The sequence below is a fragment of the Procambarus clarkii genome, chromosome 23 (assembly GCF_040958095.1).
Source record: "Procambarus clarkii isolate CNS0578487 chromosome 23, FALCON_Pclarkii_2.0, whole genome shotgun sequence".
Taxonomy (NCBI): Eukaryota; Metazoa; Arthropoda; class Malacostraca; order Decapoda; family Cambaridae; genus Procambarus; species Procambarus clarkii.
The window spans coordinates 13,934,119-13,958,331 of NC_091172.1; the positions used below are offsets into that span (position 1 = coordinate 13,934,119).

General features: G+C 46.2%; 1 protein-coding gene across 2 annotated transcripts in view; it reads left to right on the forward strand.

Annotated features, from left to right (window-relative positions):
• LOC123764076 (Josephin domain containing) overlaps nt 1-24,213 on the forward strand; it is a 41,459-nt gene that overhangs the window by 13,497 nt on the left and 3,749 nt on the right. For both annotated transcript variants that reach the window (XM_045751580.2, XM_069329902.1), the window contains exon 3: nt 2,322-2,539. In XM_045751580.2, the coding sequence (XP_045607536.1) occupies nt 2,322-2,539 (218 nt within the window). The remainder of the gene's footprint in view (nt 1-2,321; nt 2,540-24,213) is intronic.

Here is a 24,213-nt window from a genome sequence, read left to right on the forward strand (position 1 = left end):
GCCTTTGAGTCGGTTGGTTCCGTCCTGTGGGTGGATGTTTCCTCCCCCGCTTTTTGGGACGGTGTTTTTGTCATGTTTCCCCGTTCGATGGGGTTCTGCGTGACTTTTGATCTCGGGTGCGCCTGCGCCTTCGTGTGCCTTCGGGACTAGTGTTGGCTTCTGTGTTCTCGAGGGTACGGGAAGGTTTTTCGCTACTTCCCGCATTATTGGAACGTCTGTCGGCTCCTAGTACTTGTCGCCCTGTTGGGCTACTTGTCGCCCTGTTGGGCTACTTGTTGGTGCTTTGTTGGTCGGGCCGGGGGTGTGTCGTTTTTGTGTTCAGTGGCGGCCCTCTGCTGTTGTTTGCGTGCCACAGCGTTTGGGTCCGGAGCGCGTTTTGCGTTGATCCGGTTCTGTTCTTCCCGGTTCGCGGGTGATGGTGTCCCGGGTGGTCAGCCGTGTTCTTGTGGCTAAGCTGCCTGTGTTCTTCCCTCATGCCTGTGGCGTTCGTGGCTTCGCTGCTCTCGCTGCCGTCTGGGCGACGTGGCCTTGCAGTCTTTCGGGCATGGATTTTTGGTGTTCGTGCAGGGGCCTTGCTGCTCGTGGTTCTCGTGTTGTTCCCGGGATTTTCGGGGCTGTGGCGCCTTGGGTTGGCGTTTGCTGCCGGTTGTCTCGCCTCCTTGGGGGGTGCGTGGTGTCCGCCTCCCGGTTTTGTCCCTTTGACCTTCCTCTGTGGGTAGTTAGCTCCGGGGAGCCGACGGGGCTCCCCCCAGAAAACCAGCGTTGAATGTAATGAAACGCCATTTTCTGGGTGAGACCCGGAGGCTCCCCGGCAACCCTCCCTCCCTCCGGTCGGCGTTTTTCGCGTGTTTTGACATCCAGCCTCAGAACTGATGGGTGGATAGCCGGCGTGGGAGGTCTGGGGCTCCCCCTTCCCCCTCCCGGGGAGGGGGGAGCTGCGCAGACAGCGGCGCGGTGACGTATGACGTCATACTAGTTTCCGTGTTTTCTGTTGAAGAGTTCTATTCACTAGTTCGGCTTAGGTAGCAATTTTCACCAGAATAGGGGTTTGTTTTGGAATGCTTACCTTTCTGGATGCTTGACCCGGTCGATGGCAGACATAGAATGCTTCCAACCACACGGGGGTTTCTATAGGCCATTGCTCCCCTTGCCTCTCTGAGGGGGCCAGGTTCTGGCTCGTGGTCCCCGGTAGGCCCTAGAACTCCATACACATGACTGATGCCAAAGTCTGACATTAGCATATCAGCCGGTAAAGCTCCGGGGAGCCTCCGGGTCTCACCCAGAAAATGGCGTTTCATTACATTCAACGCTGGTTTTTTTCATCTTTTGCAGTGTTTCTTTAAATTGTGAATATTTTCTCTGACTCTTTATGGTAACTTACCAAGGTAATCATTGCTCTTTCCCCAACCCATGACATTTAAACAAGTACTGTAATGTATTATATTCATCAGTGATTATTGTTTAAAAAAATCACATTTATTAGTCAACTTCAGTACATTGGCAGATATTAGTCCAGTTTCTATTAGGTAGTGGAAACTAAGATATTCAACATTGAAAGGGTTCACCGTACCGTACTGTACTGTACAGATTTTCAGTGGACAAAAGGATAAATTAAAATAGATTTTAATCATGAAATAGACAAACGTAAGTAGCAATAATGTCATATGATAATCCTACAAAAAATACTACAAGGAAAGAATATAACTTTTGGATATCGTAGCTTTTGAAACAAGAACTGCTGCAATATTGATACCATCCAAGGCTTTGTTCACAGCTGGCTAAAACACCCATCACATAATGCTTAACTGCAATATGCATATGTGGACTACATTTTTTGTAAGTACTGTAGAGTACATGAAAGAGATACTGAGTATATAAAAGAACTTTGCATGACATTTAAAAAATACAATACTGGTACCAGTACCAATTCTGCAAGCGCAAATATTGACTAACTGAAGTGATAAAATGTAGACGAACACACAAGACAAATTCTGTGAAATGAAAAGGTACTGTAAGTACAATCAAAGAAATCTTATCATTAGTCAGTATAAAAATTATCCTCTCAAAACCATATGAGATTTAAAATGGAGTTTGGCTGGTGTCCAGTGGGGCTTGATGGGTTCGGCTGCAGTAGATATTTAGATTTACACTGGAATCTTTGCCTATATTACAGGGGGAAGGGGGGAAGAGGCCAAAAAACTTGACAGGCAAATAAATACCGTACTAATATTAATCAAATATCAAATGAAATAGAGTAATGTTAGATACAATGTTGATTATGAATCTTTTTACATAATAGTTTGTGATATAATTCTTTTCAGATTAAGGAGCTATGTGCTCTTCATTCACTCAACAACCTCTTCCAAGATAGTGGGGCATTTGCAAAGAGTGAATTGGACAGCATTTGTTATGCTCTGTCTCCCGACAACTGGTTTAATCCACACAAATCCCTGCTTGGCACTGGCAATTATGACATCAATGTAATAATGGCAGCTCTTGTTACAAAGGGCTGTGGTGTAGTTTGGTTTGATAAGAGAAAGTAAGTGAACAATAATATCATTTTCATTATAGATATACTGTATTATATTGTACAAACATATAGTGGATAGATTTGTTGCAAATTTTCTTGACAAGAGCATTTGGTAAATTCTTTATTTTATAGTTTCACTGTAGAAGATTGACACAGCTACTGTACTTTAAAAGAAAAAGAGTTTTTTGTTTGTTTATTACTGTACAGAGTCTTGTGTTCAGTGTTGTTATATAAAATAATGTATACTGTTAAGCCTCTTAGGCCTATATATATTACAGTGGGGCCTCGACTTACGAATTCAATCCGTTCCCAGAGACGGGTAGTAAGTCGAAACGAATTTTCCCGTAAGAAATAATGTGAACTGAATTAATCTGTTCCACACTCCAAAAACTATTAACTTGAAAATACATTTTATACTGAATACCACTCTTTTTCTGGGGAGGAACCCTGTCGGCTCCCCGGAGCTATCCAGGCTGAATGGATATGTATGACTTTCTGGCATCAGTCAATGTGCAAAGAGTTCTTGCCTACCAGGGACCATGAGCCAGAACCTGGCCCCCTCAAGAGAGGCACGAGGAGCAATGACCTATAGAAACCTCTGTGTGGTTGGGAGTATTCTATGTCTGCTATCGACCGGATCTGGCCCAGAAAGGTAGGTGCCCCAAAACAAACTCCTATTCTGGTGAAACTATTGCTACTGAAAGCTGAACGAGTAGACAGAACTCCCCAAATGAAAATTAGTAAACGGGCTTGTTGTCATCATGTTGTCGCGCCGCTGTCTGCTCAATCCCCCCCCCCCCCCCATGGGAGTGGGAAGGGGGGGAGCCTCAGACCCCCACGTCGGCGAGCCACCCTGCAGTTCTTAGGCTGATGTGCTACTGGCGTGGTCTTGTGCCTCTGGCTCCAGCGATTTGTCTCAGTTTCTGTGCCTTGGGCATGGACTGTCTCTACTAGTGGTTTGCAAGCCAGGAGTAATATTTTTCAGTACTCGGGCTGCATGTGCCTAGGGCCACCTTCCCGAGGTGCCCTGTAAGTACTACCTTACACAAGTCACCTCGGGATCTACCACCCACTGTGTCTTTTACTGCTCTGTACTTGGCTGCCCTTGGACTCAACTGGGGTCTTTGTTGCCCTGTGTTTGCCTCTGGGGGGGGTTGCGCATTTGAGCATCTTAATGAGTGTTTGTTTGCCCCTGCCCTTCCGTGGGATGTTGGTATTATGCAGCTTGATGTGCAGGTTCTTTCCCTTTCGGCTGCATTGGTCATGGTGGACTTACATACGCGGGGCCTGCTGGCCCTGCGGTTCTTCTCCCTCCTTGAGCTGTCTTCAGCCTGGCTTGTGGTGGATGCGGAGGAGCTTGAGTCACCTCTGGGTCTGGTACGTTGCCTTTGGTGGCGTGTGCGTTGTCTGTGCTGTTGAAGCTGTTTGCGCTGCTCCTGCGGTTTTGCAATTTTTTGCTTCTTGGCTCGCGTGTCGGCGAGCGGTGCTTGCTTCTTCCTTGGAATCCTGCTTGGGCCCCTGGCTCTTAGATTGTCTTTGATTTTTATCGACTTTGGTTAGTTGCCGTCCTGTGTGGGAATTGTTGGTCCTCCAGGGGGAGGGGGCTTATGGGGGGGTCGTGCCAGGACTCAGGGGTTCTGTTTCTCATGGTAAGCCAGTGGTGTCAGATTCGGAGCCGGTGCAACCTTCAGTGCCATCTGTTTCTGTTTGGCGTAGTGATCGCACTTTGTGACTTTGTGCTATTTGGGTTCTCGTAAGGTGTGTTGACCCTTTCGCAGTTCATCTCATTGAAGGGGCGGTAGGGGGGGGAGAGGGGGGATTCGTTCTGTATGCTTGCGCCTGGTCAGACGATTCATGGACCTTTTGGGTCGTTTCGTACAGTCTGTGGTGGCGTAGGGTGGCTGCTCCTCCTTTGGGGGGTTCGGAGCTGGTGGTGCAGGCCTCTTCTCCTGCGTTCTGTCAAGTTGTCTTGGAATGGGTTCGCTTGGGAGTAGTTGAAATGACCTCGTCCCTCAGGTGGATCTCCCGCCTGTTTCCTTTTCCGAAACGGGACTGCACAAACCTCTGGTTCATTCTGGACTTGTCTCATCTGAACCCGGAGGTTTATTGCCCCTCCTTTCAGATGACTACTATGTCCCAGGCCCGTCTTCTGTTGGAGCCAGGTACTTGGATAGTGTCCCTGGACCTCCAGGACGTGTATTGGCATGTCCCGATTCATCAGCAGTTCAGGGACTGGCTCGGTTTTGTGGTGGGACGTCAAGGTTACTGCTTTTGTTGCCTTCCAATTAGCTTGAATCTGGCGCCTCGCGTTTTCGCTCGCCTTACTCGAGTCGTGGTGGCCCGCCTGTGTCTGTTAGGTGTTCGGATTCTGGCCTACCTCGACGACTGACTGGTTCGGGCTCCCAACCTGTCCTCGTGTCTGCTCGCCAGGGATTTGTTTCTTTCCCAGCTCGCCGAGTTCAGGTTCTTGGTGAACTGGTGGAAGTCCCATATGGTTCCCTCTCAGGTTCGGTCTTGGCTTGGTCTTGTGTGGAACGCTCGGGCTGCTTCCTTATCCCTTCCTCCGGTGGCTTTGCTTCCTTGTCTCATCCTCTAGCGGCTCTGCTTCATCTGCGATCCCGCCTTCGTCTATTTCTGAGGGGTTCCCGGGTAACGTGGTGGTTGCTCGAGGGTTTGTGCAGAAGCCTGAACTTTGCCATGATGGTCTACCCGCCAGATTGGATGTGACTTTGTCAGCTGTTCTGGTTCCTTCGGGAACGTCCTTTCCGTCTCTCTCGCGACCGCTGGGTTTGGCCTCCAGGGGCCTTGCGTCGGTGGCTGTGTCACCGGCTTCCTCTTCGGGTTTTTCGGGGTTCAATGCCTTGGCACCTACCCAAGCCCTCGCTCGATGTGTTTACGGATTCGTCGTCTCTCGGCTGGGGTCTTGTGACCAGTGCTCACCAGGCCGGCCAGGGGCGATGGGTTTCATCCTTCCGTCGGGCTCACAGCACGGTGTGGGAGTTTGTGGCTGTTTGGATGTTGCTCCGGAGGATTCGGGTCTCTCGCGGATCGATGGTCCGGCTCCATTCGGACTGTTCCCCAGTGGTTCATTACATGAACCGCGGGGGTTTGATGCGGTCCTTGGCTCTTTGTGGCTAGTCGCTTCGGTTGACTCGTCTGCCGAGTTCTCGGGGTCTGGCTGTCCTGACAGTTCACATTCGGAGGGTGTCCAGTGTCCTGCTCGTTTGCTAATTTTTAGTTTGGGGAGTTCTGTTCACTCTTCCAGCTTTTGGTAGCAATAGTTTCACCAGAATAGAGGTTTGTTTTGGGGTGCCTACCTTTCTGGGTGCCAGATCAGATCGATGGCAAACATAGAATGCTCCCAACCACACGGGGGTTTCTATAGGCCATTGCTCCTCATGCCTCTCTTGAGGAGGAGGGGGGGGGGGAGTCAGTTCTGGCTCATGGTCCCTAGTAGGCAAGAACTTTGTGCACATTGACTGATGGTTACCTTGAGGTTATTTCGGGGCTTAGCGACCCCGCGACCCGGTCGTCGACCAGGCTTCCTCGTTGCTGAACTGGTTAACCAGGCTGTTGAACGAGACTGCACACAGCCTGACGTATGAGTCACAGCTTGGTTGATCCTTTGGAGGCGTTTGTCACGCTCTCTCTTGAACACTGTGAGGGGTCGGCCAGTTATGCCCCTTATGTGTAGTGGAAGCGTGTTGAACAGTCTCGGGCCTCTAATGTTTATAGTTCTCTCTCAGAGTACCTGTTGCATCTCTGCTCTTCAACGAGGGTATTCTGCACATCCTGCTATGCCTCCTGGTCTCATGCAATGTTATTTCTGTGTGCAGTTTTGAGACCAGCCCTCTAATATTTTCCATGTGTAAATTATTATGTATCTCTCCTGCCTGCGCTCAAGAGAATACAGATTTAGGCTCTTTAGTTGGTCCCAGTAGTATAGATGTTTTACTGAGTGGATTCTAACAGTAAAGGATTTCTGCACTTTCTCCAGGTCAGCAATTTCTCCAGCTTTGAAAGGGGCTGTCATTGTGCAGCATTGTGCATTGTTTTGTCTCTTGGTAAGTAGCTCCGGGGAGCCGACGAGGCTCCCCACAGGAAACCAGCGTTAAATGTAATGAAACGCCATTTTCTTGGCGAAACTCGGAGACTCCCTGGCAACCCTCCCTCGGTCCGGTCAGCAGTTTTTCGCATGTTTTTTATATCCAGCTTCAGAACTGTGGTCTTGGGTAGCAGGTACGAGGGGTCTGGGGCTTCCCCTTACCCCTCCTGGGAAGGGAGGGGGGGAGCTGCGCAGACGATGGCAATGTGGTGACGTCATTCTCGTTTTATTTGGGGAGTTCTGTCCACTAGTTTGGCTCTCAGTAGCAATTTATTAATCAGAATAGGGGTTTGTTTTGGAATGCTTACCTTTCTGGGTGCCTGACCCAGTTGATGGCATAGAATGCTTCCAACCACATGGGGGGTTTCTATAGGCCATTGCTCTTCGTGCCTCTCTGAGGGGGGGTGGGGGGCAAGTTCTGGCTTGTGGTCCCTGGTAGACCTAAGAACTCCATTCACACTGACTGATGCCAAAGTCTATTTTCAGCAATATGAGCCTGGATGGCTGTAGGGAGTCTCCGGGTCTCACCCAGAGAATGCTGTTTCATTACATTCAACGCTGGTTTTTAAAAGACAATACCAATCAGAATAGCAGCAAAGGAGTAGATTGCAAGACATTTTCTTTGAGCTGTGCCAGGAGCAGATTTACATGCAGTATATTTGTACATATTTACATTGTAAGTTTATATGTAGTACTGAATCACTGTTTATATAATTTATTTGTAAATAGCTAGAGTTATTCCACACATTGCGTAAACTAAAGTAATGAACAGAAGACTCTCAGGTAGGAACACTCGACCAATGTAAAGGAATGGGGAAGGGGGGAGGTTCTTACAGTTAACTATGATGTTTATAGTTAGGGAACACTTTACAAATAAAATGGCATCTATTTAAATAAAGGAGGGGATTCATATGAATATTTTAAGCATTACACTTACACAATCATTTGGAAATTAAGGAATGAAACAAACCATTGAAATATGTACATTACATATATTTAAAGCACATAGTGGGCAAAACATATTTATTTATTATTCTCCTGAAATGATTAAACTGTGGTAAACATTTGACAATAGAGGTGGGGTGCCTCAATGCACAGCCTACAAAGACACCTCAACTCACTACAAGGTACAGGCCTCCTGAGCAGTCATAAGTCATGTAGGACTGAGGCTAGACTACCTAAAAGTGCAGGAAAACTCCTCTACATAAACACAAATGTTCCCTCCCATATACAACTTGACATACTTAAACATTTCCAGTTAATAAAATGGAAATAAATAATATTTAAATTAATAAAAAATACTAGACATTATAATTAATTAAATTTTATTTTCAGTGAATATTTAGGCTAAATTTAACACTCATAAGGGCTATCAACTCTTGGCACTGCCTACTTGGCAAAGCCATAAAAGCCAAAACACTGTTGAATTTCAAAATCCAACTTGATAAAATCATCAGGACAAATTGGGGGACCTTTAACAGGCCACTGACTTCCTGTCCTTATCGAGGCCACTGTAAAGATAGTGGCCCTCAGGTAAGTAAGTAATTATCAAAAGAAGGCACCAAACCGGGAAGGCTATGTAGCACCATCAAATGGGGGGGATGGGGATTCATAGAACACTAAATATCACTAAGGATGCCAATACGAGAACAAAAGCGCATAAGGCGAATGATATCAAAGGTATCCGATTCACCAAGAATTCTATCGAGGGACAAGTGACCGCCAGGTACAGTCGAGAAGCAAGAGACATGCATGTCCTGGAAGTCTGGACATTCAACAAGGATATGCATGACCGTAAAAGGGACAATGCAGTTTGGATAATAAGGAGCAGGGCGGTGCTCCATTAAGTGCCCGAGAGTTAAACGTGTATGGTCAATCCGTAACCTCGCCAGAGCCGTTTCCCACCACCGGTTACAGTGGTAGGAGAAAGGCCATGGGGACACACTACCCTTAAGAGCACACAGTTTGTTACCAGTTACAGAAGATCAATGACTCTGCCAACAGGCAAGGATTGAGGAATGAATAACTGGGTGGAAGTTGCGGAATAAAGAACACTGTTACGGGAGATGGGACAAATGCGGATAGCCTCTTTAGTGGCAGTGTTCACACGCTTATTTATGGCCACACCAATATAGCTGGGAACCCGGCAAAACTCCACTGTCTTAAATCTGCTGGAGATAAGAAACCGCCAATGTTGAATCTCGACTACTACAGGATGGACTGGATTAAAGGACTCCAGAGCCATGAGGGCACTGCGAGAGTCAACTACGACAACAAAGGATTGACAGCGAGAAAGCAGTTGATGAAGAGCATACAAAATAGCATAAAGTTCTGCCTTGAAGATGCTAGTCTGGAGGCAGGCGACACATAGGTGTGGTCAGGAAAAACAACAACCCATCGGTGAAGATGGAAATGGAGCGGGAGTGGGAAGAAAAGTGTTCGTGGAAAACTTGTTTCAGAACTGAAGGAGGGGTAACAGCTTTAGTCATGTGGGTCAAGGTTTTACAAAATTTAGGAAGAGGGGAACCCTCCACAGGGAAAGGGACGGAAGAACACGAGGAAAATATTGGTAATACTAACCGAAAGAGAATCTTATAGGCGAGACAACCATGCAAAAAGAGATAGGTGGTGAAGGGGAACAGGGACCACAGGAGGGACTAAAGGTCAAAGTACAGCATAAGCGAGAGTGAGGGAGTTGTAAGGACTGTGCAAGGTAGCGAAGACAGTAGCAATCACGGTGGTCCTGAAGAGACAGGACATCAGTTTCAACATACAGGCTGAGGGTAGAAGTCGAATGATAGGCACCAGAGCTGAGGCGTAACCCAGTATGGTGCAGAGCATCAAGACGGTGAAGATAGTCATGTTGATCAGGATTACGTTTCGGAGGTAAAGAGACAGATGTACCAGCAGCAATGTACCGAGCAACAGTCCCATCCACCTTATCAGAGGCGGATAAACTGATTGAATGAAAGAGAAGCAGACGAGTAAGCAGCGCAACCATAATCGAGTTTTAAACAGTACGAGAGAGGAATGTAAGGAGGAGTGTACGCCTATCAGCTCTCCAAGAAGTGTGGGGCAAGACCTAAAGTAAGTTAACCACTGTGATGAGCCGAGTTTATTGTGAAATTCCCCCTGTGCGCATGAAATCAAGTGTTCCCCAAAAATTCTTTTTTCTTTGTAAAATGATAAATTGCATTCCCTGAACATGACTATATAAAAATAAATACCAAAGTCCACTTACTTTGCTGTGGTGTAACACGGGTTGGGTATTGACTCTACTCTTTCCTCTACCCTGTCCGTGAATATGCTTACTGAAACTTAACCGAATTCCAAAGGACCCCAGAGCATACTCTATAGCCGAGTCCCACACCACGTGGTCTTAACCGTTCGATTGGCTAAGCTTTTACAGCCACGTGACGTCATACTAGGTTTTCTAGTAAACTCAAGGGATCCCTTTACGCCGCCACCACCAGACCATTAACCAGAAGTGTCAATTAATCGGGGTCTGGACCGATTAATCGATCATTAAAACCTTGGGCTTGATCCCCAATTTACTTGGAAGAGGGGGGGGATGAATCTATGTTAAGTGTGGGAATTATAGCAAACAAAGGGATAAATGAACTCTTAAAACTTTGTTAGGCTTGCGGCCCAACTAAAACTCAGACTCGTGGAGACCACGTGACAAGGACATGGACACAAAAAAATTGGAAACTAAAATGCAGAGAACAAGCTAATTATTTATTAAGGCAAAGTCTAAACAACAGCTAAATGAAATATCACTCCCTATAGCTTAACACTCCCTATCGAGGCATGAAATGAACTATTTCCCTATATAAAAACGTAGCAACTATACCTTGCTAATACAACCAGCTGATGTTAGGCTGATCTCTTTGGAGAGGCGGGTGGATGACCTAATCCAGTTGTTGACCAAGACCACACTGATCCTACCCCCTAGCCTTCCTCACAGCTAGTCAGAGCTAGAGGGTATTCCTACGCCAGGTTTACCAAGATTACTAAGCAGGGTTCAAATTGAACAACTAATCTCTGTTGTACTGAACAACCCAGAAGGTTGAACTCTTATAAACTGATGGTAATCGTACATGCATCTTAGGGAAAGGCTATTTCCGATTACAATATGGCTATTTGAACTTTGAGAATTACTAAATATGGAAGACTTTGGTGACCCTTGACCCAGGGTCGCTCAAATTGATCTGTGTCAGAGGCTTACTGATGCGGATCAGTAAGTTACTGATGTCACTCACTGAGTCGGTGACGTCAGAGGTGACGTCACTGACAGTGACTCACTCATTATTCCAACAATTCGTGCCAGTCTCCGTGGTGCAGTGGTAAGACTCTCACCTGGCATTCCGCGAGCGCTTTGTCATAGGTTCGTATCCTGGCCAGGGAGGATTTACTGGGTGCAGATCCTTAACTGTAGCCTCTGTTTAACTCAACAGTAAAATGGGTACTTGGTTGTAAAAACGATTCTTCGCGGCGGGGATCGTATTCCAGGGACCTGCCCGAAATGCTATGTGCACTAGTGGCTGTACAAGAATGTAACAACTTTTGTATATATCTCAAAAAAAAAAAAAAAAAAATTGAGAATACTCTTGATCCTTGAACAGGTAAATTATTGAATACAATTTGAATGAAGACTTGAATTTCTCTAAATTACTGAATTCTGTAAAATAATTCATTATACGTTGCTTAAGACAAAGGCGCCGGCCATTTTGTAATCTTAACCGCTAATCCCAGGAGAAATGACCTTCCTCTGCTTGTCAGGTCAAGTACCGTCTGACTCCAAACTTTCAAAACCCCCATGTCTATGAGAAACTATACTGAATAATTTCCTACAACAAACCTAGTATGTTACAGTGGGGACATGGACAAGGTGTGCTGTGACGTGGTCATGGGCTGGTCGCCCGTGTGTGAAGCTCTCGGACACGGTCGCGCGGGCCATTCAAGCACCGCATATTGCCACAAATATATTTTCAATTATTTGTTCTATGTATTTCCAATGCGGTTTTATTTTTTTTTTATCGTATAAGATGCATATTTGTGTCCTTTACAATATGTATACAGTAGAACGTTCATAATGTTCCATGGCACTGTGATTCATGTGTCAGTAATGTGTCCACAATAAATGTTTATTGTCCCAATATTACTTGTTAAAAATTCGCTAAAATTACAATATGTACAGTTTCACACACTATTTACACAGTAACACACTGTATTACACACAACAGGACACCACGAGCGTAGCTCTCATCCTGTAACTACACAGGTAATTACTCAGTACTTCGGAAGCGAGTAATAATCAACGAAGTAGTCCATGGTACACAGCATGACTTCGGTCTCGTTGCACCAGGTACAGATAGATTTTCTCTTACTGTTTCTTCGTTTTGTGTGCTTGCAAACAACGCACTCACGTACACCCTTGGCTTTAGTACTTGTAGGTGGTATGTAGCCAAGCTTGTAAAGCATAAGGTAGTATTGAAAAGATTATAGGAAAGAATAAATTTGTAAGGTAGTTTTGAAAAGATAGTTTTGTAAGTTCCCACACAGAAAGAGATTCAGCCACCCTCGAAGAGTGTCCGTCAATCTAAGAGAGATTCAGGCATTCTGGAAGAGATTCAGCCAGCCTCAAAGAGTGTCAGTCAGTCTGGAAGAGATTACCTGCTTGATAGGGTTCTGGGAGTTGTTCTACTCCCCAAGCCCAGCCCGAGGCCAAGCTTGACTTGTGAGAGTTTGGTCCACCAGGCTGTTGCTTGGAGCGGCCCACAGGCCCACATACCCACCACAGCCCGGTTGGTCCGGCACTCCTTGAAGAAAACAATCTAGTTTTCTCTTGAAGATGTCCACGGTTGTTCCAGCAATATTTCTGATGCTCGCTGGTAGGACGTTGAACAACCGCGGACCTCTGATGTTTATACAGTGTTCTCTGATTGTGCCTATGGCACCTCTGCTCTTCACTGGTTCTATTTTGCAATTTCTTCCATATCGTTCACTCCAGTACGTTGTTAGATTCAGCTACTTATCTATGGAAAACACCACCATGGAAACCACTAACACTGTACATCTATGCTACTTGTATCAAATGTTTTCTGCGTTCAGTGAAGATACGATTCATCTATGTATCATCTATATAAATTGGAGATGGTATAGGTGGGAGAGGGTGGCGCTCAGAGCTACAAAAGGATACGCTCGCTGTATCGTCCTCATAGGTGCTGTATCACTTGGATCCGACCTTTGTAATTACCTAAGTGTAATTACCTAAGTGTAGTTACAGGATGAGAGCTACGCTCGTGGTGTCCTGTCTTCCCAGCACTCTTTGTCATATAATGCTTTGAAACTACTGACGGTCTTGGCCTCCGCCACCTAACTTGTTCCAACCGTCTACCACTCTGTTTGCGGAAGTGAATTTTCTTATATTTCTTCGGCATCTGTGTTTAGTGTTAGGTCCTTATTGCGCCTAGCTTTACCAATATCATGATCCTTATGTTTTTCAAACAATAAGGTTTGAATTTCACCGACAGAGCGCGATCTTTCAACTCCGCGACGGTCAGGTGTTTGGGAGCCAGAGGTGTGTGCGCCACCTATGGTTTCTCGCTCAGTACTAACCCAGCCAGCAGCTCTAGAGCATTCTGGGAATTTTTTCCAAGATGGCCGCCTCTCACTGGAGGTCCTAAGAGGCCATTTTGTACACAACCAACCGCGCGCACATTTTGAATGGATACAAAAAAAAAATCAGAGTTTTCTCGGTTGGCGCAGTTTCCCACCGACCGAGTTTTCTCGGTTGGTGCAGTCCAGTGGTTAAGGGCCTTAGCATTCAACTCGGAGGTAAGAGATATGGGGTGACAAGACAAACGAGTGTCAAAGATTAACCCAAAAAACTTAACAAAATCTTTGTACAAAAGGGAATGACCATAAAGCGACAAAGGAGGCTGAAAAACGACCTGCTGCTGAGTAAAAGTCATAGCACAAATTTTAGGTTTAGAGAACTTGAAGCCATGATTGGATCCAAGACGACATGGCATCAATTGCAAGTTGAAGCCACCATTGAAGGAAAAGCGAATCATTACCTCGACAGCAAAGGGACATAGAGCTGAGAAGATGCCAGAAGGAAGGGAGGAAAGAAGACCATTGAGGGCAACCAAGAAAAATAGTAGTGCTTGGAAGATTGCCCTGGGGTACACCTTCGTATTGCCGAAAAGAGGCAGAGAGAACATAAGAACATAAGAATAAAGGTAACTGTAGAAGGCCTATTGGCTCATACAAGGCAGCTCCTATTTATAATCACCCAATCCCACTCATATACATGTCCAACCCACACTTGAAACAATCAAGGGACCCCACTCTTCAAAGTGGTATCAAGCCTCGCTCTAAAGGAACGACCAGAGAGGAAGCTGTGTAGGAAGAGAGGGAGATTACCATGAAGGGCAAAAGAACAAAGTTGGGACAGAATATAGTACTTCCAGGTGGTGTCGTATGCCTTTTCCAGGTCAAAAAGGACAGCAACAATGGAGGTCTTCGCAGCAAAAAAAAAAGTACGAATATAGACCTCCAAGTTCACCAAGACATCAGTCGTGCTGCAGCACTTGTGAAAGCCAAATTGAGAAGGGAAGAGGTGGTGATAGTGTTCCAAGGGCCACATTGGACGGACATTGACCATACGTTCAATGAGATTGCAAATGTAGCTCGTGAAGGCAATGGGGCAGAAGTCCTTAGGGGATGTCCCTAGAGACCCTGGTTTCCGAATAGGAAGAACAACCAAATCTCATAATGAAGACGTATCTCATAATGAATGTCATCTGAGCTTCTGCCATAGAACCGCAGAGGGCTAGGCAGATTTAAGTTTGGAGAGAGAGAGAAGGGATCGTGAAAGGAAAGCCAGAGATGAGTGTGAAAATCTAAGGTCAAGATTCAAGAAGGTGCTTATGAATAAGGAAAGATGGAGGAAGATGAGAACCAAAGCTAACAGTCAAGAAGTGGGAACTTTGTTTAGTTGCGACTGACACTGGATCTGCCACAATAGTACCATGGAGGTGAAGGACTCATGAGACATCTGGAACAAACTTGCCTGCTATCTTGTGGATTTTCTTCCAGATCTGGGGTGGATGAGTATTGGTCGTAATGATGGAGACATAAGATTTTCAACTCTCATATTTAACCATATGGATGGTTCTACAGGCCTCTGCACTCGCCTTCTGAAACAAAATAAAAGAATCGGCTATCTGCCGGCGTTGGTATTTCTTCCAGGCTGCACGCTTACATCGGACAGCCTGAGCACAGTCTGCATTCCACCAGGGAACGCACTTTCGCGTGCCCCGTGAGGTAGAGTGAGGAATAGAGCAGAAGGCAGCGTCTAAAATAGTGTCATAAGGTAATATGGATAGGGAAATGGTCACTGTTATGGAGGTTATCAAGAACCTGCCATGTGAAATTTAAATAAAGAGAAGATGAGCAAAGAGAAAGATAAAGACAGGAGAGGGTTCGAGTGTGGGAGTCAACATGAGTGGGTTCACCAGAATTCAAAAGGGACAGAAGAAAAGAGGACAAATAGGTCGAGAAGGTGGCCCTGGGTGTTTGTCAAAACATCGCCCCAGAGGGTATGCCGACAGTTAAAATCGCCCAAAAGGAACACAGGTTCTGGTAAGGAGTCAAACACATGTTTAAGATCAGGAAGAGAATGTGAGACATTTGGGGGAAGATAAATGGAACAGACTGTATACTATTTACTCACAAAGATACGGGCTGCAGAACACTGAATGTGCGACAGAAAAAGTAGGGGAATGAAGGGAATATCAATTTGAATCAAGAGAGCAGTAGAGTTATGGGCCCCAGCAAAAAAGCTGGAGGGGGGGGGGGGGAATAACCACGGAAGTGACCAGGACGAGTGCCAAGCATCGGCTCCTGGAGACAGACACAAAGCGGTGAAAACTGCTTTTTCACCGTTTGAAAAGAACAAAAGCAGGGAACCATGTAGAAACAAAGACAAAGAAGAAAACAGTATACTAAGAAGGATCAGGATCACTGAAATTGGGGTTACAGGGGATAGGTAAATCTAGTAAGGACGTTGCAGTCAAGGGAGCAGTTGGATGGGCCAGAGGAGGACTGACTGAGTCCTGAGTGGGAGGAGGCATTGGAGAAGGGGGACAGAAACGGGGGAGCGCACCTCAACCAGGGCAGCATCCGAGAGAGAATCGAGGACCAAGGGGAACCTCCATATCTGGGACAGGGGACTCAGCCACTGAAATGGGAGGGGAAATGGGGATAGAGTCTGGGTCGAAAGGTGAGGAAGAGTGCGATGCCTTCTTACCCGCCGGGGAGGAAGGAAAGGAGGAGCCAGAATTACATTTCGGATGTAAAGAGACAGGTGTACCAGCAGCAATGTACTGAACAATAATCTCAACATGAGAAGGATAATGGGAGTGGGCAACATTAAGATGGCTGGGAGGAGGATGAATAATGGCCTGGACAGACGTGTGGTGTAGAGGGCTGAGGGGGAATTGAGGGGAGGGCTGAGGAGAAGGATTGGGGTGAGAAGGAAAAGAGGGTATAGGAGACAGAGAAGACTGAAGGAAAGAAGGAAGGAAACACCAGACAGAGAACCAGGAGGAAGATTCTCTGCTCATAATGCAAAAGAGCAGGTGAGGTGGTGGTGGAGGTGTCTGGGTCCAAGGCCTGGAAACAGTTGCGAAAGTGGGAGAGGGCGAGAAGTGGAACGTAACACAGGAGCATAAGACATGCCAGAGAAAGAGGGAAGATTGCGTACTTGGCATTTCACCTCGGGAAAAGATACATGATTGCGATGTTTCAAATTGAGGATGGCTTTCTTGAATTTGTAGTGCACCTATTGCAGAGGCGAGGAGAGGGGACGTACTCCTGAACGGAGCATCTGGTACCAGCAAGAATTACAGAAGATGGAAGAAACCTACAATAATATCAAAAGTGATCTTCAATACGCAAAGAGGCTGATGACGACAACCACAAGGGGGGGGGTCGAGTAAATGTATCAATCTGGAGGATAGAATGACCTTGGGCCTCAAGGATGTGTGTTTAATATGCCCGTGGCAGTCTTTCAGTTCTGTTTCACCAGTTGCAACGTGATGTGGGAGAATAACTGTGCCAATGCTGGCATTTAACCAGGCATTTTTGGAAATATGAACAGGGGTCTTCCCAATGCATGACAACGAGGCTAAGCAGGCAGCTGCTTCCTGAGAAGGGGCTGCAGTGACATGTGTACTAGTACAGGTGGGGTTAAAAGTGACAAAAGTATCTAATGAAACAACTAGGTATTTATGAATAAATAAATCATCAGGATGTGTAGAATCAACATGACTCAGATCAAAATACTTAGTTCATGTAGCAGGACCAAACAAAGCTTGGAATGTGGTAGAACTGGAAGGAAGCGTGCGCATGTGATTGTGGAAGTGATGACGCCGAGTACCCCAAGTAGGAGTTGGGGGGGGGGGTAAAAGGTGCAGTTGTTACAATGAGAGATGGAGCCACTCCAGGTCACCACAGGGGGCATGGGGCTCTTGCCACAGAGGTTGTAGGGAAGCAGAGGGGGATAATCAGAAGAGTCAGAGAAGCAGCTTGGTGTGGGCCCATGTAGCGGGGGTTACAGAGCCTGGCCTACCATCACAGTCCGACTCGAGGGCCTGGTCGCCCACCACACGAGCCTGAGAAGTTAAAAGGAGGTCAGACATCAGCATATAAACGAACAGGTAAAAATTTCATCCACAAATAAGCCCCCATACCTACCATGGAGCCACAATTAGAGGAAAGGACACCTGAAAAGACACTGTGGGTGTCTTGGATACTATCCCCAGGAATGCATCGTGGGTCTACGCCCTGCAATCGCCACCTTCAGAACCGTCAGTCCGTCGAGATAAGGTTCAGTAACGAAGGCAAAGCTTCACAATAATAGCATCCCCCTCGCTCAAAATGTCAGGTGTCACAGTTTTACAGTTGAGAGTGTGCCTCCCCAAACACCCGGCATCAAAATGGAAGAATATATGTGAAAGAATAAACAAGAAGGCAAAAAGTTGGCGGGAAATGACAATCGTATAGAAGAAGAGGGGGGGGGGAGGAAAAATGAAACATGTGGTAGAGGAAAAGGCATCCAGCACAATTAGTGAAGACGGTAGCAGGAGCATAAGGCTTCAAAAGGACAGAGGACTGTCCCATGGAGCAGGCCTTCAGGTAAACTCAGGAATGGGAGAGTGAAAATGTAGTGCCATTGTGTCTAGTACCTGTGTTTACAATAGTAATGTGTGATATGGTCAACCCGTTCTCGCAAATTTAATAAGTCAATATTGACTTATTAAATATGTGCATAGGTGACATACTTAACATAATAGATACCCTTAAAAAGATTCATAGAAAACACCGACCTTACCTAACCTTGTTAGTATCTTAAGATAAACATCTTATTGCTTCGTAATTACAATTATTACCTAACCTATAATAGGTATAGGTTAAGTAATAATTGTAATTACGAAGCAATAAGATGCTTATCTTAAGATACTAACAAAGTTAGGTAAGGTCGGTGTTTTCTATGAATCTTTTTAGGGGTATCTATTATGTTTAGTATATCACCTATGCACGTAGTTAATAAGTCAATATTGACTTTACGAATTTGCGAGAACGGGTTGCATATGGTACAACACTGTAACCTCCCTCTCTCTTCTGTCACATTCCCTTGGATTTCATGGCTCCTCAGAGGCTTGTATCTTGTAGTGGATGGTGATGTATTTTGGGCTGTGCTGTGAGGCCTTCACCTCTGTTGTGAGTTGTTTACCTCATGTTAAGTATTTTAGGCAAGTGATAAATGTACCCAGTACAGTTTATTTAAATTTTCAGTTTCAGGATGGTGTAAAATTTTAATGGTTAATATATTCATTTAACTTGCCTCCTTTATTTGAACAAGTGTCATTTTTACTTGTAAGTGTTTCTGAGCTATATATTACATAAATAACTGTGAATTCCACCCCCTCCATCCCCAGGGGCCTAGCCATCAGAAGGACCTGGAAAGGAGTCAAGATCCCCATGAGATGCCAGAGATCCAGGCAATGAGGCATCATTGAAAAAACCATAACCCCACCCCAGGAGACCCTATCGGCACAATGGCAACTGTAAAAAACAACAGGGGTTGCCTTGGGAATTTCAGGACAACTATCGCAGCATAACACATGGGCAAGGCAACCCCTGAAGAGGTTTCAACTGAGGGGAGGGTGGGCCACCTTAGCACTTGTATGCACAACTAGTCTCTCCAACTTCTTGAAAACAATGGGGGCTCAACACTGGGGCACCCGAGCCAGAACAGGTCACTCAAGATGAAAATGGGACACCCTGTCATGAAAGTGATCACTGCCTGATACCCCCATCCCCCTGAAGAAGGTGGATGGGGTGGGGGGGGTTATCAGGTGAGAGACTTATAGAAAGCTAAGATACCCATTGGGTAGAGTTGAAGTATCCCCCTGAAAAGGGGGTTCAGCCAATAAATGTTAGGCAGTGGCCTGATATTTGATATCTACTTTTTTGGGCATTACATGTTTATTATCTGCAAACTAAAGAGTGCACTAAGGCCCTTAGCTTTCTCAAAGTCTTGTTGCGTACCTTCTGGGGTATGCAAGCAGATACTACTACATTTGTGCTGCTCATTAGTGCTGTCTAAACTGTACTATATATGCTGGGCACATTCATTGACTTCTATCTAAGTTCATCATTATTCTGGTGTGCACCTCAGCTTGGGATCTTTTTATTCTTCCACAAACCAGAGCTTATATGTGAGCAGTAGCAGACAATGAATCACAATAACATGGCTCAAGATATGACAAAGCCACACATCAGGAGATGGAGAATAACAATGTTTCGGTCCTTCTTGGACCATGTGTGAGAGTCATGTGTGAGTCAGTAGTGAGTCTTCTGAGTCAGCTACTGACTCGCACGAAATGTTGGCAGCAGTGTTCCGGCATTAAATGACTGCCATGATAGATATTGACTTTGGTACCACACTTGTGTTTGTATTGCACACTCTCCTTTGCAATATTTTACTGCAAGTCAGGCATGCTTGAAGGAATCTCTTGGGATATCCTCAAAGTTTATCCCTAGTTTTGTTCCAATGATATATACAGCCTCCACTGCCCTGAAACATTTCCACCAAAATTCTCTTTCTATTGATGGCAATGGCTTTATTGTTATTTTTTCTGAGGAGAGCCCCTACGGCTCTCTGGAGCTTATCGGGGCTAATGTATGTTATATTAGACCGGGACATTAGCTATGGACTTCAGACCTACCTGGGACCATGAGCCAGAACCTGGCCCCTTCAGAGAAGTTGCAGGGAGCAATGGCCCTGGAAAACCCCCCTGTGGTTGGGGGTTTTCCTTATCTGCCATCGACTGGGGTTAGGTACCCAGAAAGGTAGGCATAACAAAACAAACCCCACATGGTAAGAAACTGACAATAAAAACCAAACAGAGAAGTTGATTCTCTCCCTACAATCCCAAGGAAACAAGCAAACGTAACACACTACTTCTGCGCGGCTCGTCCGCACAGCCCTCCCCTCCCCGAAAGGGGGAGGGGGGCCGGACCTCAACGCGCCAGCTGCAAAGCACTCCAGTTTGTAAGCTCATGTCAACCAGGACAGACGCTTCTCTGGCCTCAGTTTCCTAGGCGGTGTTTGCCTTCATGGCGCTCACTACTTTGTTGTTTTGTGTTGTGCAGTGGCCAGGGTGTTCCTCATCAGTACCGGGGCTGCATGCACCCCGGTACTGATGGGCTTCCTTTCCTAAGCACCCTGTGAGTACTGCCCCTGTGTAACAGGGTTATCTTCCCTGTGGTGTTCGGGAACCATTCCCATAGAGGTTTTTACTGCTCGGCATTGCCTCGCCCTTGGGGCCAGTTGGGGTTTGGGGCCCTTGTTTGGCCTTGGGTAGGGACTGGTATTGTGCTGGTTTGGGCGTCTTGGTGTTGCGCAATCTGCTACCTACGCGGTGACTGGGTTCTGTTGCCTCTGGGGACGGTGTACTTTTGTCGGGTTTTGCTTTTGTTTTTATTTTTATTTGCCTGGTGGGGGTCTGCCTAGTGTGGCTATAGTTCCACTGGTAGTGTTTGGTGGTCTTCTGCTAGGCTCCCGTGATTGTACACGTCGCAGGGGTTTTCAGTGTTGGCATCTACCCCCCTTGTTAGCTTGGGTGTTAACCGGTTAGCAACACCTTGCCCAGGCTTCCCATAGCAGTCAGCCTATGGGCCCTGGAAAACCCTGTCGGGGCTCGGTAGACCACTGAATGTGTCTTCCGGGTTCCAACCCGTCTTGTGCGGGTTTGATGGTTGCTGTGCCCTTGTCTCAGGGTGACAGTCACCACTTTTACCTCCGTCATGCTGCCTGTTGGGTCACTGACACCTTGACCCGGAGTCTTGCAAGTTGTGTTCTTTGCTTGTTCTCCAGTACTCTCCTGATGTTCTTACTGTTCAGAGTACAGGCGCCATCTGCGTTGCAAGCTCGGTTTAAGTTGCTGTAACGCGCTAGGTTGATTTCCTACCTGGATGCCCTGGGGTCGCCCTGTTTTGGTTAGGTGCTGTTCGCCCCTTTCCCTCCCTGATCCCAGCTCCTGACCGTCTGCGGGTTTCGGGGTCGGGGTGGGGTTTAGTTGGGGCCGAGACTCGGGCGGTTTTGGGGGCTGCCCTGTACGAGTTGGGGACGGAGGTTTTCGAGCCTGTTCCTCATGCCAAGGCTTCTGGGTCTTACCAGTGGCCCTTTCTTTGCTGCCTTTCCCCTGGACTCTTCCTTTTCTTTAGGGGCAGAGGATGTGGAGGATGACTCTGCCCCGGGGCCTCTGTTGCGGGTTCCCGAGGCTGTGGGGTATGCTCACTAGCAGTTCTCGGGCTGTTTGCCCCTGCCTGGGTTTTCTGCTTTTGAGTGGGGTTTTTCGTCCCTCTCATCTGCTTCCTTCCCACATTTGCAGGCGTGTTTTCGGATCTATTGCGTCTGTCACGGCTCCTTGTTCTGGTGGCCATTTTCTTTTCTGCGAGTTGCCCCTCTTGGTCACCAGGGCGGTGCTGCAGTTTGTTTACTGGTGCCTGGGTGTGCAAGCTTGCATTTTGGATAAGTTTTTTCACCTCTTTCAGGAGTTTTATCCTCCTGTTGCCTTTCTTTGTTTTTCTGGGATGTTCTGCCCATCTTCTGTTCCTCTGGGAAAGCTTGGGTGTTGGTTTTTTCACCGGTTTTTGCTTTGTCTGTCTGGGTCTGGGCCCCTGATATTTGGGCTACGTATCCCTGTCTGTTTATGCTTGCTCCCACACCTTGTCCCTCGGTTTTTGGTCCCTTTTGTCCGTTTCCCTGGGGATTCTGTGTGGGTGCTGCGCTTTGCGTGTCTGTGGTGTATTTCCGCCAACAAATGTGGTAGTTTTGGGCTCTCCCGGCTTCGATTCCGGGTTCCTTAGGGTTCTTTAGTTTCGTTCCGGAGGTTTCTTCCTCTTGAGAAGAAAAGCCCTCTGTGGGTTCAGGGGACTTTGTTACCTCGTATGTGACACAGTTCTGCCTTCTGGAGTTCCAGGGTCTTCCTGGCTTGCAAGCTGATCTTTTTGCGTCTTGGCACGTGTTGTGGTCGCGCTTGGGCTTTGGGGTTTTTGTTTTCGAGGTGGGCCTTTTGGTGCAGCTTTTGTGCTGTCTTGGTGCCTTCTTTGTCTGGCCGGCGTGGTGCTTTCTGCCCACCAGTCGGCTGCTTGTCTTTTTCTTTCTTTATTTTTATTTTCATGTGTATGTATGTGTATATGTATATATATACTGTATTAGTATATTTTGGTAGCAGTCTTTCTTGTAAACATATGTTGTTGAATATGACCGAAAAGGTAAGAATAATAATTCTAACACAAATCTTCTCAATATTTCTTATGTTTTTCTTCACTGTCGGTGGTAATAAAAATAACAATTCTCCAAAATTCATTTTTTAATTGTCAGACGCCTGAACGCGTTTCGTAATTCGTATTACATTTTCAAAGACTTAATTTACACATAAATTCTTTGTACTTATACTATATTGGATGAGGTGATATGGTACAAAAGTTTTGAGTGAGATGACACACACAAGACAGAACACAAAACAATGGGTATAAATTGGGTAAGTGAATATGTGAATGGAAGTAACTGCAGAATGTCTATTGGCCCATACTTCCTCTTGCTGCTTCCAAATTGGTTCGGGGTCTTGAAGTAGGTAGAATATAGTTGTGCATTAATTGGCTGTTGATTGCTAGTGTTGACTTTTTTGATGTGTAGTGCCTCGCTGATGTCTAAGAACCTGCTATCGCCATACCTATCGATGATTTCTGTGTTGTTTGTTAAGATTTCTCTGGTGATGGTCTGGTTGTGAGAAGAGATTATGTGTTCCTTGATGGCTTCCTGTTGCTTATGCATTGTTAGTTGCCTAGAAAGAGACGTTGTTGTCTTGCCTATATACTGAGTTCTTTGGGGCTTACAGTCCCCAAGTGGGCATTTAAAGGCATAGACGACGTTGGTCTCCTTCAAAGCGTTCTGCTTGGTGTCTGGCGAGTTTTTCATGAGTAGATTGGCCGTTTTTTTTTTTTTTTTTTTTTTTTTTTTTTTTTAAATAAATTTATTATAAAACCAAAAAAAACGGCCAATCTACGCAATCTACTCTGCGTCCTTTATCGCGGGTTCTACGCCGCTCTCGCTCATTTTCTTTCCAGTCATAGCCCCCTGGATACTGGGGAAGTTCTGGATTTTATATATATTGGGAAAACACTTAGTTCTTTAGTTCTGGTGCTGCTTCCTCTCTACGGTTCACACATCTCTGGACATGATCCACTAGCGTTGCTCCCAGAATATTACATGGCTCACCTCTGTCGTGATACGATAGTGTCTACGCTTTACAAGTAAGAGTATATGGTCTGGTGACACTGTCAGCTGGGCACTGCTTCTCGGTTTTTGGATGAGTGTTGGGTGTTGTATTTAGCGTGTTGATTGACCACTTTGCGTGCATCTTAACATGGCCTTCCTATGTGCTTATATCAATGCTCCTCAGCCCAAGGCTAAAGCCTGATTGTGGGGGAAGGGTTCCATGGAACATCAGATGGACACGCATTCCTTGACTCAGTCTTTGCTTTCTGGTCACTCCTTCCTTGGCAGTCGTTCAGTGTCTAGCTGCACTCTAATGTATATGTTGGAGTGTGTCTTTATATTACTTGATCGTGTACATTCCGTTTTCCTTGCATTTCCTACCTCTATACTACACATTGTTGTGTGTCTTGGTATGTGCTAATTGGCTTACAGTACAGTACTAGTGTTGGTGCTAGGTTGGACTGTCTACATGTTCAGTTCCCTGCGATTGGACAGCCTCATTGTTCTGTTGTGGAACCGAGTGCTTTCATCTTCTTGTATGTCCCTACCAGCTTTTGGGTTGCAATGTCTGCTGGTGGCTGTAGATTCCAATCACCCACTTCTGCCCCTACTGTTTCATTTTGTTGAGACGGGGAGCTAGGACAACAGCCCTGGCTACGACCTTTTCCTTGTGTTCCTTTGCCGGACAGTACATTTTTGCCTTAGTGCAGTACA